This window comes from Pelecanus crispus, chromosome 12 (assembly GCF_030463565.1).
Source record: "Pelecanus crispus isolate bPelCri1 chromosome 12, bPelCri1.pri, whole genome shotgun sequence".
Taxonomy (NCBI): Eukaryota; Metazoa; Chordata; class Aves; order Pelecaniformes; family Pelecanidae; genus Pelecanus; species Pelecanus crispus.
The window spans coordinates 24902337-24917061 of record NC_134654.1 but is presented as its reverse complement, the minus strand read 5'-3'; the positions used below and the strand labels follow the sequence as shown (position 1 = coordinate 24917061).

Below are 14725 nucleotides of genomic sequence, written 5' to 3'. Positions count from 1 at the left end.
TTTGCACTGAGTGCAACTACCGGAAGGCAACAGGAACATCGTACTTCCTACCGCAGAGAAACACTTGATTTCCAGGTCTGGTAGAGAGTAATTTAAAAGCCTGGTAAATATTACAGGCATAAGTGATGATGGTGTAGAAAAGCACCTCCAAACTGTTTCCACTCGCTAAGCAGCTGGCTTGTTCCTCTGGGAGACAGAGGATGATCTCTTCTCTTTCTCTGTCATAACAGAGCACACAGCCACAGAGCACAATGCACCAGCTGATTTGCAGAACAGCATCAATCCACTCTGTGTTTATGGCTTTTTCCCCCCTTTCTTTTTAAATGTGCAGGCTTAAATGTTCTTATTGCTTCAGTGATTTTCTATGTGCAAGACAGGATTTGAGAACAATGCATTAGCAAGGATCTATGCGCCTAAAAACCATCCCGCACATTCAGCTGAAATGGCAGAGCATATGCTACCAAAGCCTCTCACTGCAGCTGGGATCAGGAGGCAGCAGAGAGATACAGTGGTCCAAACGCAGCTTGCCGTCCCTCTCGGATGCTGCACTCTAACATGCAGGTTTCCAGGCAGCTCAGACGTGGAAGGTACACAAATGTGTAATGAGTAGGAAGCCTCCTGAGGCTTTTACAAATCCAGAGACATCAAGCTGCCAGTAACTCACGAGCTGTGTAAGACTGACTCAGCCTCCATGTGCTTTTCGGTGTGTTTGTTACGACTCCTCGAAACACTTCAGGAAATGCCTATTTCTACCAGCACAAGCTTAATAATGCCGTGTTTGCTACACTGCTGATGTCTGGTTCATACTGATGGCTTCTACTCCCAATTTTTTGCACTAGGCAAAGCCAGCAGTCTGCGTATAGGCTGGTGGGATTGGAGAAAGGAGTATCCAAATAGCCAGGGAAAGGGGAAATGCAGTAGCTGATCACAAACCTTTCACGCTGCAGGGAAGGTGTAAATACAGACAATCCCAGAGACCCGCATCCGTCTTAGGGGCTGACTGGTGTTCAGTGTACAGAGGTATTAGAAGATTAAGGAGGAACTTGGGGAATTTTTACTGTTCATCCTGCAAGAGACGGGAAGATCATTAATGACCTCCAGGTAGCTTTTTCATGCTGAGCCATCACTCCAGGGTATCCTGGCTAAAAGCCAAAGCTGGGTATAAGCCTTGAAGTGCTGGGAGATTGCCATCCACTGTAACAAAACTGGGGATGGACACAGGTTATCCAGGTAGGGTAAAAGACAAGGAATTACCTTGCAGAGGGAATAATCTCTCAGATATCTATTTGCTGCTCAATGCCTCAGTTTCCCTCCTTGACTGCAGGATAAATTCCCCTCCCCTCTTTCCTGGGGGCTGCTGTATTCAAAAGAGCCTCTGGCAGAAGGCAGCAAGGGGTTGATAATCCAGACAGCGTCAGCAAACCAATCTCCTTCAGCAAAAACAGATCCTCTCTTACCACCCCATTCTTCCCTTCGAGTTTGTCCACAGGGCAATGAATTTGAAGGGACTCTCTTTTTTTTTCCCCGACCCCATAACCCAAAGTGGAAGAGTCAAAGGGTTAATGCTGCATGACAAAGGTCAGCCCAGTTTGGGGAGGGAGGAGAATGGGTAGCATTGTGGCCACAGACAGCAGCTCCCTGCAACCAAAACGCCACTTGAGAAATGTAAAGTGATGGTGCTGCTCAGAAAAAAAGGCCCGAGAGCCCTGCCTAAATCCCAGGGCTTTATCGCTCACAAAAGCCCAGCCCCTTGAGTCATTAATCGTGTGCTCCATGGCTGGGCACCTCAAAGAGCAGCAGATGACACATGCCCAGCTGCTACTGCCGCCCCTCCTCAAGGTAGCGGGGCAGAGGCAGGTGCACTCCCAGTGCCCTCTGCTCGAGACTAATCTATTCTCCCTCCTTGTCCTCTGCCTTTCATCTCCTCCAGCAGCCCACACTGACAACTGTAAATGAGATTAGACTTCAAGGAGCAGGGCAGATGCAGAACCCCCTCTGTGCATTGCCAAGAGACCCTTGTAGCTTTTTAAAGTGTCCTTCCCCTTTACAATTACAGCTTGGTGAACAGGGAGAAGGGGGCAAATTTCTCGTCACGCTCACAGAAGCGTCTAATATACCAGACAAGACAGACCCTGGTTTTAGGGCCTGGATGCTAATCTCTTATCACCATGGAGAGTCTTCCCACCAGCACCTCTGATTCTCCAGTTCACGTTAGGAGATGAAGTAACAAGTCTATGACTATTTCCTAATTCCAGCTCCTATAATCTCTGCTTTGCAGCACCACTCCACTTAAATGCGGACATATGTCCTGACAAACACTAATCTAAAAAGGCAGCAACAGTCCAAAATTCAGGCAAGGACTTGAAGGTCGCATACAACCCTGTGCTCAACCCCTGCCTACGCTCCTACTGCCATCATCTTCTATTCCTCATCTCGCAATCTCTGCTCCTCCTGCTCCCAGTAACCCACACAAACCAGCGGTAAGACACAATCAATTTGTCAGAGAAAGCGGTAAAATCTCCAGGCACAGACCACTGCCAGAGCTCAGAGACCGGCCTGGCAAGGTCTTCCCGCCACAGCCAGCAGGGGTTAGCCAGCAACAATAGTCAGGGAAACGTTTCAAAGTGAAGTGTGATGTTTAGCTCAACAGTGCCCCAGTAAACAAACTGGAATTTCTTTTACAGTGTGGGAAACAGCTCGTCCTGCCTATGCTAAAGGCTATCCAGAGAAAAGGGACACAGTTAACATAGAAGATCCTTGAGTTCAAAATAATTCCTTTTCTCAGTTACTACCAACCATGGTCATAGCTGGCCCGATTTTTCGGGATTGCTTTGCAACTTCAATGGTGCAGGAACCAGCCCTGGATTTAAGAAGGCTGCCAAGTCAGCAAATTTTAATGTTTTATGAGACCATGGCAGAGCAGGTTCAGCTGCACCCACTGCTGGTAGTGTCAGCAACTGAACTCTTCCTGGCAAGTGTACGTCTGGTCCAGGATATCTCTACAGCCTTGTTCCTGAGCTCAAGTTTTCCATTAGCTGCCTACACAGACTGGGTAACTTGGCATCTCTCTGCATTCCCCATAAACTCTGTTCATCTGTTGCCATCACACCCACGTAAAGTCTCAGTAAGGAATCCAGGGTTTCTAAAGCAGCTGCAACAAAAACACAGCCTGGATTGACAAGCAATAGGATCAAGGTGCTGAGCCAGTGAGGAGGGTCTTTTTGGAGAGTTTTGTGTGTGTCTATTTAAAACAAGTTTGTTGTCATGACTACAAACCAGAGTAAGGGTGAGAAGTGAGAACTCCGAGATGAGGGCTGATAACGTTAATTCACCCTTGAAATCTCAGCAGCCATGCGGATGGGGAAACAGAGAAGATGATACAAGCTCTTGGCATCTAACAAGGCTAAAAGCCACCTTCAGAAGGCAGGTCTGGCCTAATGATGAACATCATCCTCCTAGACAGCCCCTTTCACCCAGCACAGCCAAGGGCTGGATAATACCGATTAGCTGCAGTCATCTCTAAAGCAGGGGCACCGGGGACATGGAGGCAAAGAAGGGCACCCCAGACCCTAGAAAGGACATTGCAAAGCAGGAACCTCAGGAGACTCAGCTGCAGGCTCACCTCTAACCACTGGACAACTTGGCTTCAACAAGGACAGCAAGATGTTCTCATGTCTGCGTGCAAGGCAATTAACAAGGGATCCAATTAGCACAGAGAAGTGTGAAACTGTCAGGACCTGCTCCCAGGATTGTCGCATTTTTAACTTTACCAGAAGATTAACAAAAAACCCCCCGAGTTTTTTGGCCAGTGAAGCACAAATGAAGAAAACCCCAATTAATTGCGGAGGGTTGGAGAGAGGCAATGCCTTGCTCTGCTCAGACCTTGGATTCCACACGGAGACAGCGTGGAGTGCTCAGCGACGGTGCAGGCTCTGCAGAAGGCAGCAGATGCGGAGCTAATGTGTGTGTGTGGGCGGAGGGTGTTTATGAGCACAATAAATAAATGTATGAATCTCTATAAAAGTTCCCATATAAAAGTGAGTTAGAGCTGCCCGAGGGCCATGGCCTCGTAATAAAAAAAACGCATCTCATAAGCACAGTATGAAGCAGCAGCTGTACTGCAACTGCCTGGCTGCAGCACTGAAAAGCCGCGTGTCTGCCTGCTCCCGAACTCTCAGGTGAAGTGCTCACCCCACTAAATGCAGGCAGAATTTTGGCACTGGCTTCAGTGTAGTTCAGGATTTTGCCCTGGGAGGGGCTTCTTTGAACCTCAAAGCCTAGGAAGCAGTTCTGGATCTGCCTTTCTGCCAAATTTAAGTTCTTTTACTTCTTAAAAAGAAGCAATCTGCTAGTGGCTGGAGATAGTGGCTCAAGTCACTGACAGTTCCCAGTGTGACAGATTAGAGCTGGATGGAAACAAATAAAAAATTCCTCCAGAAAGCACTGTCAGTCACTCCTCTCCCCCAAAATAAACAAGCAAAAAGCACTGCTTTATGGCTGAGCAGCAATTTCCATCAAGAACTTTTGAATTTTTAATTTTGGATGTTGGGGTGGCGAGTCATAAAGAAACACAAACCCTTTAATTTTGTATGTCAAAATAGAAACCTGCTTTTTTGTTAGTAAACCTAAATAAAAGTATTTTAAAAAAAGTCTCCCCGCAGGAAAAAAAAAAGCATTAATAATAATTTCTTTTCCCCCTCAAAGGCAAGGGGGGGCGGCGCTGACCCCTCCCTTGCACTGTTTGCTGTCATACTCCATCACCCCAGAAACAAGAGACTTGCAGACTCCCAGGCTGTGAATTCCCAGCTGCTCTAACACTTGCTCCAGAGCCTTCTCTTGCTCCGCTCTCTCCTAGGAGGTGGTAAACACAGAGGCCACGTGTTTCAGCTGAGACAGTGGCTAGCAAACTTCAGTCCCAGCCCCAAGTCAAATGCACGGGGCACGTGAATCTTTGGCCACATATTTCCACTCCAAGCACATATAAGGCCAGGTCATATCTCCAAGGGAGAGCTGCAACTGTTTGAGTTGCAACACACAGGCTTTCTCTAGTTATTAAAACTGTCCTCAAGTTTAAGGTGGATGCCAGTCAGAGCTAAACAAAATGCTTCCCTCTCCTACCAGCACAGAGCTGCTGGGAATAGCAACCTTGTTCCACAACAAACAGCATCTTGCAATTCACTGCAGGGCTAATTGCATTGCATTGCTGCTATAACGCTCAAGGAAGACGTCAGCTCCTTGGCTTTGCCCGCAGGCAAGAAGGACGTTATTGATTTATTCAGGACTTACGACTAGTTGTCACAGGTTGCATTCTCTTTGATAATAAAGCCTTACAGACAAGGATTAAATTTCAGCTACAGCCCTAATTGAAACATAGCTAATTATTGAAGGTCTGCCTTTACAGCCCATTCCTTGTCACTGGGGTAATGTTCTGTAAATCCAACAGTAGAACTCTCCCCTCCCTTAAAAAGAAAAAAAGAAGGAAAAAAAAAAAAAAACATCTACCATTCAAGCAACTCCAGTGGGCAATTACAGATTCCTCTCTTTGAGCCTGAGGGAGCTACCAGCCAAGAGCCCCATCCCACAAGGACTCAATGACTTCAAAGGATGCTTGTAGAATCAGACTCCAAATTAAGGCCAACGTTTGAGAAGGGGAAGAATTCAAAGTGGCTGAAACAAACATTCAGCCCAGACCACAAGCAATTTATCTTGCATCCACCTTTTGAGTGGCAGCATGCCCTACGAGCGCCAGCAAATTCAAGTACATCACACAATTTAGGTGTGATCAACAATTACAGTAATCTAATTCCCAACTGCCAGCTTGCTTGACTGTACAACAACAAACGTACAGCAGTCCAGACGCGTGGATGAGCAGTCGGTCACAGCTAACTGGGTATAAATGAGCACCCATCAGAAGAGGCAGTCCAGTTATCAGCTGAATGATAACAGGACCCCCAGGGTACCAAGGACATCCTTTCACAGAGACTGCACCACAGCTTTTGGCTTTGCAGTTCAGCCAGACGCAGAAGCAAGATTATCGCCTCATAAAGCAGGGACGAAATCCCATCCGAACTTTAGTATTGCCAGGACAATGCCAGCATCAGAGTAAGCTCCCTTACAGAAGGTGACATTTACACGCACACACAACAGCACAGAAGTTTACGACATGAAGAGAGTGCTGCAGTTTAGAAGCAAGTCAACCCTAGAAAAATCCTCCAGTTTATAGCTGCTTCACATTTCAACCTGGCAGATGGAAGGAATACCACAAAGCAAACATGTCAGTTAAAGCAGCTAAAAGCATCATCTGCAAACTAGAATCCACAACCCCAAATTCTCAGCAGCTATAACTCTACAGAGCTGTGCTGATCTCAGCTGACTACGGATCCTACTCAAGGTATTTACCTGACACAACCATAGCCTTTGGTACAGAAGCAGATACTTTGGTAATTCTGTGCAAGTTTAAAAGCAGCAGGTCCTCTGCTGGAGGATGTAACCCCACAGAACTCAAGTTTAGCAGCTGGGGGGCCACTTCAAAGAATACAGTGCAGGTTTTACAGGTCCTAGTTTGCCTGCCCCAAAGAGTAGAAGATCCTTTAATCCACAGAGCAAGGACAGCGCAACTGGCAGCAAACAGAGCACCTGCTGCAGCACCTCGGCTCAGACCCTGTGCTAGGAGGGACGGCCAGGCTGGGCCCACTTCTGTCCCTGGCTACTCTGAAGAGAAATTGAGAGAAAGGCCCAAAGCAGTAGTAATAATTACCACCTGCACACCAGCATCCTGGGAACTGGGAGCATGGAGCACATTACTCCTAGGCTGTATTTCAAATGCAGGGAAAATTGAGTACAGAGGAAATTAGCTGGAGGTTAGACTCTTTGCTCACAAGACAGAGACAATATATCAGTTGTTCACATACCTGATCAAATAGGGCTTTCCAGTGCTGAGAGGCAATGCATAAGGGAGGAAAAAGAAGAAAAAGAAGGTTTAAGAGCAACGACATTAACATGCAGCAAACTGTAGAAGTATATTCTAACAGAGAAATACCCAAATGATTTAGTGCCATTTCCAACATCCTTCTTCATCCCAGAATCACCTACCCTTCCGGGGGAGGAGGCAGGGGGAATCTACCAACCACAGGGAAGACAGTTTTCATTTACAAATCCAAATTAGGATGAACTCAGAACATTCATGTGTTAATTCTGTTTTCTCCTGCTTTGTCTACTTGCAGGCAAGCAAGGAATAAAAGGCTTTTTTACTCACAGGGATCAAGAAAGCTCAGTGTATACTGAGGGGAGGGAGGTGTTGGCAATGGCTTTTCAGATCACTTTCTGAGGTCCTGTGGCCCAACACTGACCCGCAGACCACCTTGCCGGGTCGTCAGAGCCTTGCCTGCTCCTAACTCTGGCAGGGACTTGCTGCAACCCATCAGTTCTTTGAGCCTCACTTGTCCACATCTGAAAAACAGGTAATTCCTCTCACACAAGGTGGAAGGGGGGAGGCTGGAGAGAGCCCATTACAAGGATTTACCCCACAACTTTGATTCTAGCAGATCTGCCTTAAAAGCTCTGTACAGGAGGAAGCTCTGCTTCAACACAGGCGACCGTGTGAACACTCCACAAGCCCTTGTCACTTGGGAACAGAAGAAACAAGCTGGCGACTGGGGCCGATTTATGCTTTGTAGAAAGACCAATGTCAAATCACCTCCCTGCCCCAGGCTTGCTGCCTCACAGTCCCATGGAACAGAGGAAATTCCTAATGAATTGTTTAAGTCTCTCTCTCATCTCTCCTGGATTTGGGAGCCAGCCAAGAAGAGAGCAACTTCCATGGGGCAACAGTGGGGTAACCACTGGCTTGGGGGCCCCAGAAAAAACCTTGCACATTTCCAGCTCTCCTAGCTGAAGTGCTGTTCAGCACAACACTTTGTTTCTGCCTCATCCACCTTCTCAGAAAAACAAAATGAGAAAAATAACAAACATCAGACTCACACAAGCAAATCTCCTCACTGTGCTATATGCAAAGCAGAGCTCTGGTGAGAGTCTTATCTAGTCTTGGAAGAACATTTCCTTTCACATGGTAGGCAGATCTAAAGCAGAATTGACTGGAAAGACAGTGCAGTATCAGGCCACTGAATTCCATTTAATCAGTTAAGTTGTTGGCTCCCCTCCTCCCCATGCCTCTATCCATTTATAAACTCCCATTTATCATCATAATTCAGCCCAGCACTTTAAACAGAACATTTTGGGACTGCCTGAATCATGGCTTTGTGGAACGCTGCTCCAAGAGCTGTAATGACATCACAGCTGAGCTGTTATACACTGTCAAGGCTGTGACAGCCAAACCTCCACTACGTAATATTTTTGTGTTTAATAACACATAAAGAGCTGACCTCGTGTCAGTTCTTGCCAGCCAAGCCAGAGAGCTTACATCAAGCTTTCAAGTGTAACAACAACAACAGAAAATCAACCCCCAGTTAGGTCTCAGGGGGGCATGCTCCTAGTGCGGAGCAGTTTGAATTTTCAGAGATGATGCTCTGTAGTCTGCTTGTTTCAGTGGGAAATCTTGGCCGTGGAGGAGGAGGGCATTTACACCACTTCCTGCTCTTCCGACTTGCAGATGATATGCGATACCTCAGGCTTCTGTCACATCATCTATTGCCAGGTCTCAGCAGCTTCCCACAACCAATGCAACTGCAGGCTCTAGCTCCATTTTGTTGATTGCAGAAAACAAGGTACCAGGGTCAAATAACAATGCAGATCCCAGCGTAACGGCGAGGCACTGCGAGCTGGATCAGACCCGAGCTGTCCTACCTCAAGGTCAAGCAGCAAGTCAGTAGCGGAACTGGGATGAGAATCTAGATTTCACCTAGGAAAGCTCACAGTCTCTCTCCTGTCTCAGGAGCCCAATCCTGCCAGGCACTCAGCACTTCAGCGTCTCCCGGGCCCCTGGCAGGACTGAATTGCTAATGGCTGCATTTGCGTAGAGGCTGGAGTAACTCCAAGGGGCCCATGCGTATCACAACAGGAAATCTTTCTTGTAGACCATCCAGACAAGCGCAAAATTTGTCAGGGTAGAAAAGGTCCCAGTCTGAGGTAAGCAAGCACAGGGATTTGGAAACCTGGACTGTGAAAGCTCCTGGAAAGCCACCCTTTCCGAGTTACAGCTACACGTGCCCCTGGGTCAGGCACGCCACTCTTGGGACTGTCTGGCAGTGTTGTAGCAGAGGTCAAACTGCATCACACGTTCCCTCCTGACTGTACAGTGCTCAGGAATACAGCCTGGGGAATGCAGCTCTACCAGGCAACTGCACTTCCTCCGCTACCCTCTGGGAGGAAAATCCAACAGCAACCAAATTCTAGGTGATTCAGAAGGAAGGGATGAGGGATGAGGAGCAGGCACTGCCCCTAAGCAGCCCCAGGTGGGTTCCTCCAGCAGTGTCATAAAAGTAGAGGGGAAAGGGGATGTGCCATTGCTGGAGGCTTAGTTCACAAGCGTCCCTTTCATACCGGTGCAAGACCTGAGACAGAGCCCGCTTCAGAAGGACATTTAGTACCACTGCTTCATCCCTCCATAGGCAGGAACACAGCCTGCACTTAACCTCTGCAGACCGAGCACTTTGCACAGCCCTCATCCCAGCAGAGTTTGCTGGGAAGGAGAGCTGTGAGCGGTCCTGGGATGCACCAGGAATGCAGGACCTGCTCACGTTCGCTCCCTGCCAGACAGGTGCACAGCGAGCTCCTGCCTCCGGGACCGGCAGATGCAGAACTACTGCCTCAGCTCTGCAGGCTTTGCTGCTCAGCCTGGCAGGAGCAGATTCAAAGCACGCAGGACCACTTGGTGTCCTTCTTGGCTGAATGAGCAGAGGCAGAGACCCAGTGCCAAGTTATCCCACCCTCAGGTGCAATCAGAGCTCAGAGGGTGGAGAAAAGCTATCAGCCCTGCCGAGCCGGGGGAAAAAAAAAAAAAACAAAACCAACCCCAAACTTCCTCGCTGTTTGTTGCTCGGGGGCTGGAAGAGGGACCAGGCTCCCAAGAGCGGGAGCCTGTCACATCTGCCGCCCTCCGAGCGGCTAGGGCTCTGGAAAAGCTCTGTCCCCGGGCAGCCCCTCAAGCCCGGGCGTGAGCCCCTCGCCAGCCTCCGCCCGCAGCCCCGCCGCCCCTGCCCGCCCCCCCGCAGCCCGCAGCTCCCGCCGGCGCGGCCGCGGACCCCGAGCGGAGCGGCCGCCGGGCTGGGGCGGGGAGGAGCGGGGAGCTGCGGCCCCGGGGACGGGGACGGGGCCGGGGCCGGCCCGGCGGCTACCGGAGCCCGCAGGCACCCGGCGGCGCGCAGGGCGGCGGGGACGGCGGCTTCCCCTCGCCCCGGAGGGTCACCGGCCCCGTTCCTCCCCCCCATCCCGGACTTGTCTATAAATAGCGTGAGCCGATTAACGCGGCCCGGGGGAAAGGGGGGAAGACATCGAGCAAAGGAAACTCACATCCTCTGCGGCCATAGGTAGGACATCCTCGGAGTCCAGCACCTCGATTTCTTCCGCCTCGGAGCTGGCAGCCACAGCAGGGGAAGAGCTGGCGTGAGGCTCCGGCAGCCTGTCTCCCATGCTTGGAAACGGTCCCCCTCCAGCCCCCGCCCCCCCGCTTCTCCCCAGATCCTTAAAGAAATTAAACCTCGCTGCCGCTTGGCAAACTTTCAAGCGCAGCCGAGCCTGCCTTCACGGCTCCCGCAGCCGGGAGGGGAGGCGATCCTCCATCCAGGGAGCATCCAATTGGCGCGGGCGGCATCCCGGCGGCCGGCTCCGGCCGGGGCAGGTGACCCCTCCCCGCGCCGGCTCGCCCCGCTCGCCGCCCCCCGCCGCGCCCCCGGCCCGGCCCGGGGCCGGCGCCTCCCCCGAGCCATGCCCTGCCCCGGGGCTCCCGGAGCCGCAGCGCGCCCGAGGATGCGGGCCGGGCGGCGGGGGAGCCCCGGGTCGCCCCTGCCCGGGCACCGCCTCCCCACGGAGCTTCGGCACCGGGCGGGGCCCGGCGCCTCCTTCCCGCCCCGGCCCCGCTCCCGGGTGCTCGCCGCTGGGCTCCTGGCGAGCAGCGCGGGCCGGCGGCACGGCGGGCCGGGCCATCTGGGCTACCTGGAGCTGACTTCTCCTCCCCACTCGGGGCCGGTGTGGGGTTTCAGGTTCTTTACCGTAATTATTTGTGCCTATATACCGAGATGGGTATCTTAACCATCTGGAGCCTCGACTAGGAACTTGAGGAATGCCTTGGCTGAAGGCAAAAATCCAGATCCAGCCGTTTTAGCTTCTTCCAATCAAGCACAGAAATAGCAGGTTGGCAAGGGGGAAGGGCAAGCAGAGCCAGGCTGATCCTCACGGTGCCAGTGCCTCTGCTTTCTGCTGCACTGACAGCCAAAGCCAGACGGAGCCCAGAGTCGGCGCAGAGGGTCCGGCACCGCAGGCCACGTTTTCTTGACGCGAGAGCTCCAATACCACATCAGATGCACCTCAGCCACAAGGCCAGAACCAAGCTAGAAGTCCCTCTTTGTCCTACAAATTTGTTTTACAACAAAAAAAAAAAGGGCAAAAAAACCGCCAGACAGAATACCTCTGGAACAGGAATGGGATTTTCCATCCAGCAGTAGCAGGGCATACAGCAGAGACCGCCTCTCCCATCCACAGCTGTCATGAACTCCATCCTGCATATTACTTTTGATCTGGATCAGATTTGTCCCACACAGTGATAGGAAACCACACAGGCCCGTGCGCTGGGTCCTAGCTTCATTAGTTATGAAAAGATTTTTCTGCAGGAAAAGGGGAACGGTGCCAAGTTCTTTCCATGTGCCCACATGAGCTACTCCTACCTACAGCCACCAGGAAACAGCATCCTGCATGGCTGGCACTAATTTAGGGTCAGGGCCAAGGGCTAAAATATCATCCCCCACAGCCGAGCAAGGTCAAATAAAGGGAATGGTCTCCTCTGCCACCTGGTCTGATTCCTTGGAAAGAACAACAGGAGAACTCAAACCTGCAAATGATCCATATATGGGGAACAAATGAAAGAGATAAGATGATAACCTTATCCTGCAGTACTGCCCAGAGACCCCATCCTGAACAAATGTTAGAAAGAAATATATTATCTTCAAGGAGTGTTAAAGTAAAAAGCTTTCCTCCGTTCATGGTTCTGCGCCCAGCTGATCAAAATCCTAGCCAAAAGATATTTTTTAAACAAATGTCCCTTCCAGTATCTTGAAGATTTTAGCTAAACTTTTCAAGCAAGTGCAAGAAGTAAACCCAGCACCTTTGGACCTGAGGAGCCCAACTGCTCTACCTTGGGATTCAGGTGGGAAAATGACAACAAAATAAAAGGTCTTCAGGGGTCTCCAGTGCAGCTGATGAACAAGAGGGCTTCTCTCCCCTTAATAAGCAAAACTGCCCTCATCAGTTAAACAGAGCAGACCTTCTGCAGGTTTAAAGGCGATTCCTTCAGCACAGCATCCACTTCTTGCTTGTCTACAGCCTGTCCAGCCTGCTCTCCCAAAGCGTAAGAACAGGCTACCAAACCCAGCGCTTCGGAGAAGCACTAACCCACTTTACTCATACAACACCACCGCTGCCAAAATATTCCAGGCACTAAACAGCTATTATAAAAACAATCTCTTTTTGATTAAAAAAATAAACCTCATCAAAACTTCAAAACAGATGGATAAGCAAAAATATGCTATGCCAACAGAAAGAAACAGCAATCATTTAAAGATGTCTGTAGGGAGGAGGGAGGCGAGTTTTTTAAAGTAAAGAGAGAATAAATGAGCTGAATTTCAGGGGTAACAGGTTCCACACAGTTGGGGACTGCCATGTCAAAAGCTCTGTATCGCCTCTGATTCCAGATGGTAGCGGGAAAATGCTAACCGTGAAGTCTAACATAAATGCAATAAACAACAGGGAGAACCCCCAAAACCTTAACACCAAACTCCCACTAAACTGGAAAACTGCTGCAAAATTACAAGTTCATTTCTCTCCTTCAAGGAATGTTTTTCACTAGTGCTAACGATAGGGTTTTTTTCAGGGAAATATCTCTGCACATTGCACATATGAGCTAGTGCTGTGCTATAATTGTCACAGAAAGGAAATTAACAGTATTCTAATGAGGAGTTTTGTTACAGACAAATTATCATCTTCCAAGTCTGTGAGAGCCTCTTAATTTAGACTGTCATTTCTCCCCGCTGCATACCCTGGTGACTCTACCTTGGAAAACAGTAATTGCTAGAGAAACTAGGGAACTGGGGGCCACCACAGAGCAGATGCAGACAGAACACAGAAGGATGTCAGAAGAAACTTAAGACAGAAAGAACTTGAGATGACAAACCCTAATCCATTTTCACATTCAGTCATGTAGGCAACCTTTTATATTCCTAATACTGCAAACAAAATGTAGACATACGTCCTTCCTGCATTGGAAGTGGCTAAAAAGGTCAGCTCATGAATATGCAGTAAAAACCCCACAAATAGGGACCCAGCCAACATCTGTTAGCTAAGCCTCCTGGAGCAAATCAAAACAGTTTGTTCATGGGTCTTTCTTCCACCCAAAGTAGCCCCAAAGGGCTTTTACAAAACTGCCCAGCTCTCACAATTGGAACTAAATGGAGCCACCTACCCAGCTTGATTACTGCACCGGAGCTCAGCCAGCCGGCCAGCCCTGGAAGGCAACTTCTGAAGCAAAAGGCAGTGTTTTGGATCAGAAGCCAAAACCACTGCACCCAAACACCACCCTAGTAAGAAGTTAGATAGCCCATACAAAGTTGGGACTGGATCAGACCAGTCCGATTAACCCCTTCAGACTCATGAAAATGGCAAAAAATCTGGAAGGACCACAGATGGTATGAGATTGGGGCTTCAACTGTGTCCAAGACATAACAGTGGCAAAGGGCTCTTTCAGAATCAGTGACATTCTTTGTGGCTGGGATGATACGAGTTCACCCTTTAGGATCAACATGAATTAGACTGTATGTGCTGCCTTTTGGTTTCTCCCTGATTCGTGGCTACTTTCCCTCCTGAAGAGAAGGAATAGTGGGAAAAAACAAGGTCCAATCTCTTCTCTGATTTCTAACCTGTGCTGAAAGACTATCCTCCTGACCCTCCTTGTTACCCATGTTATACTTAGAGCTTTTTCAAGTTCAGCACTGAAAAAGTAGACTCCAGTTTTTTCCACCTGCTGCTCTCTTCTGCCCCAGTAGCTGTTATTGGTTGCAGCTGGTTCTAATTGTCTTTTTGGTTACAGCTGGGGAAATAATTAAATCCGCCACTAATCCTTTTTTTGGGTGGTTGTCTTAAGAGGGAGCTCTCCCATCAGGTCAGCCCTACAGTATTTAAAATGTGTCTCTGCTCCTTTTTAACTCTCACGTGATGGGATCACAGCACACATTGGTAGCTTCATTCCAAATCAAAAGAATTGTTTGAAATGGAAACCAATTAGCAACTCCAGGTTAATTTCCAACGTAAAATCAAGTCATGCTTACAATTAATCCTGAACTAACAAGCTTTCAGGCAGGAGGTCAAAGCTGAGGGGTGAAGGATGTGTCTCCGAGGAAGATGAATCAAGATCTTTGTCCTCTCAGTGACTTTATACCACAGCCAGGCGATTCACGCATCAGACTGAACAGGAAGAGGAGATGGGGTCTGGTTTTGGAAAATACAATGGAATAAGTTGTTAGGAAACTGACAGGGTCAGAAGAAAGAAAATAAATCGCTCTCA

The 14725-nt window shown here is 49.3% G+C and overlaps 1 protein-coding gene across 2 annotated transcripts in view; it reads right to left on the bottom strand.

Annotated features, from left to right (window-relative positions):
* RHBDL3 (rhomboid like 3) overlaps positions 1–10587 on the bottom strand; it is a 67407-nt gene extending 56820 nt beyond the window's left edge. For both annotated transcript variants that reach the window (XM_075719996.1, XM_075719997.1), the window contains exons 1-2: positions 10468–10587; positions 6912–6935 (exon numbers count right to left, since the gene is read on the bottom strand). In XM_075719996.1, coding sequence (XP_075576111.1) covers positions 6912–6935; positions 10468–10587 — 144 coding nt within the window. The remainder of the gene's footprint in view (positions 1–6911; positions 6936–10467) is intronic.
* Between the last annotated feature and the right edge of the window lie 4138 nt (positions 10588–14725).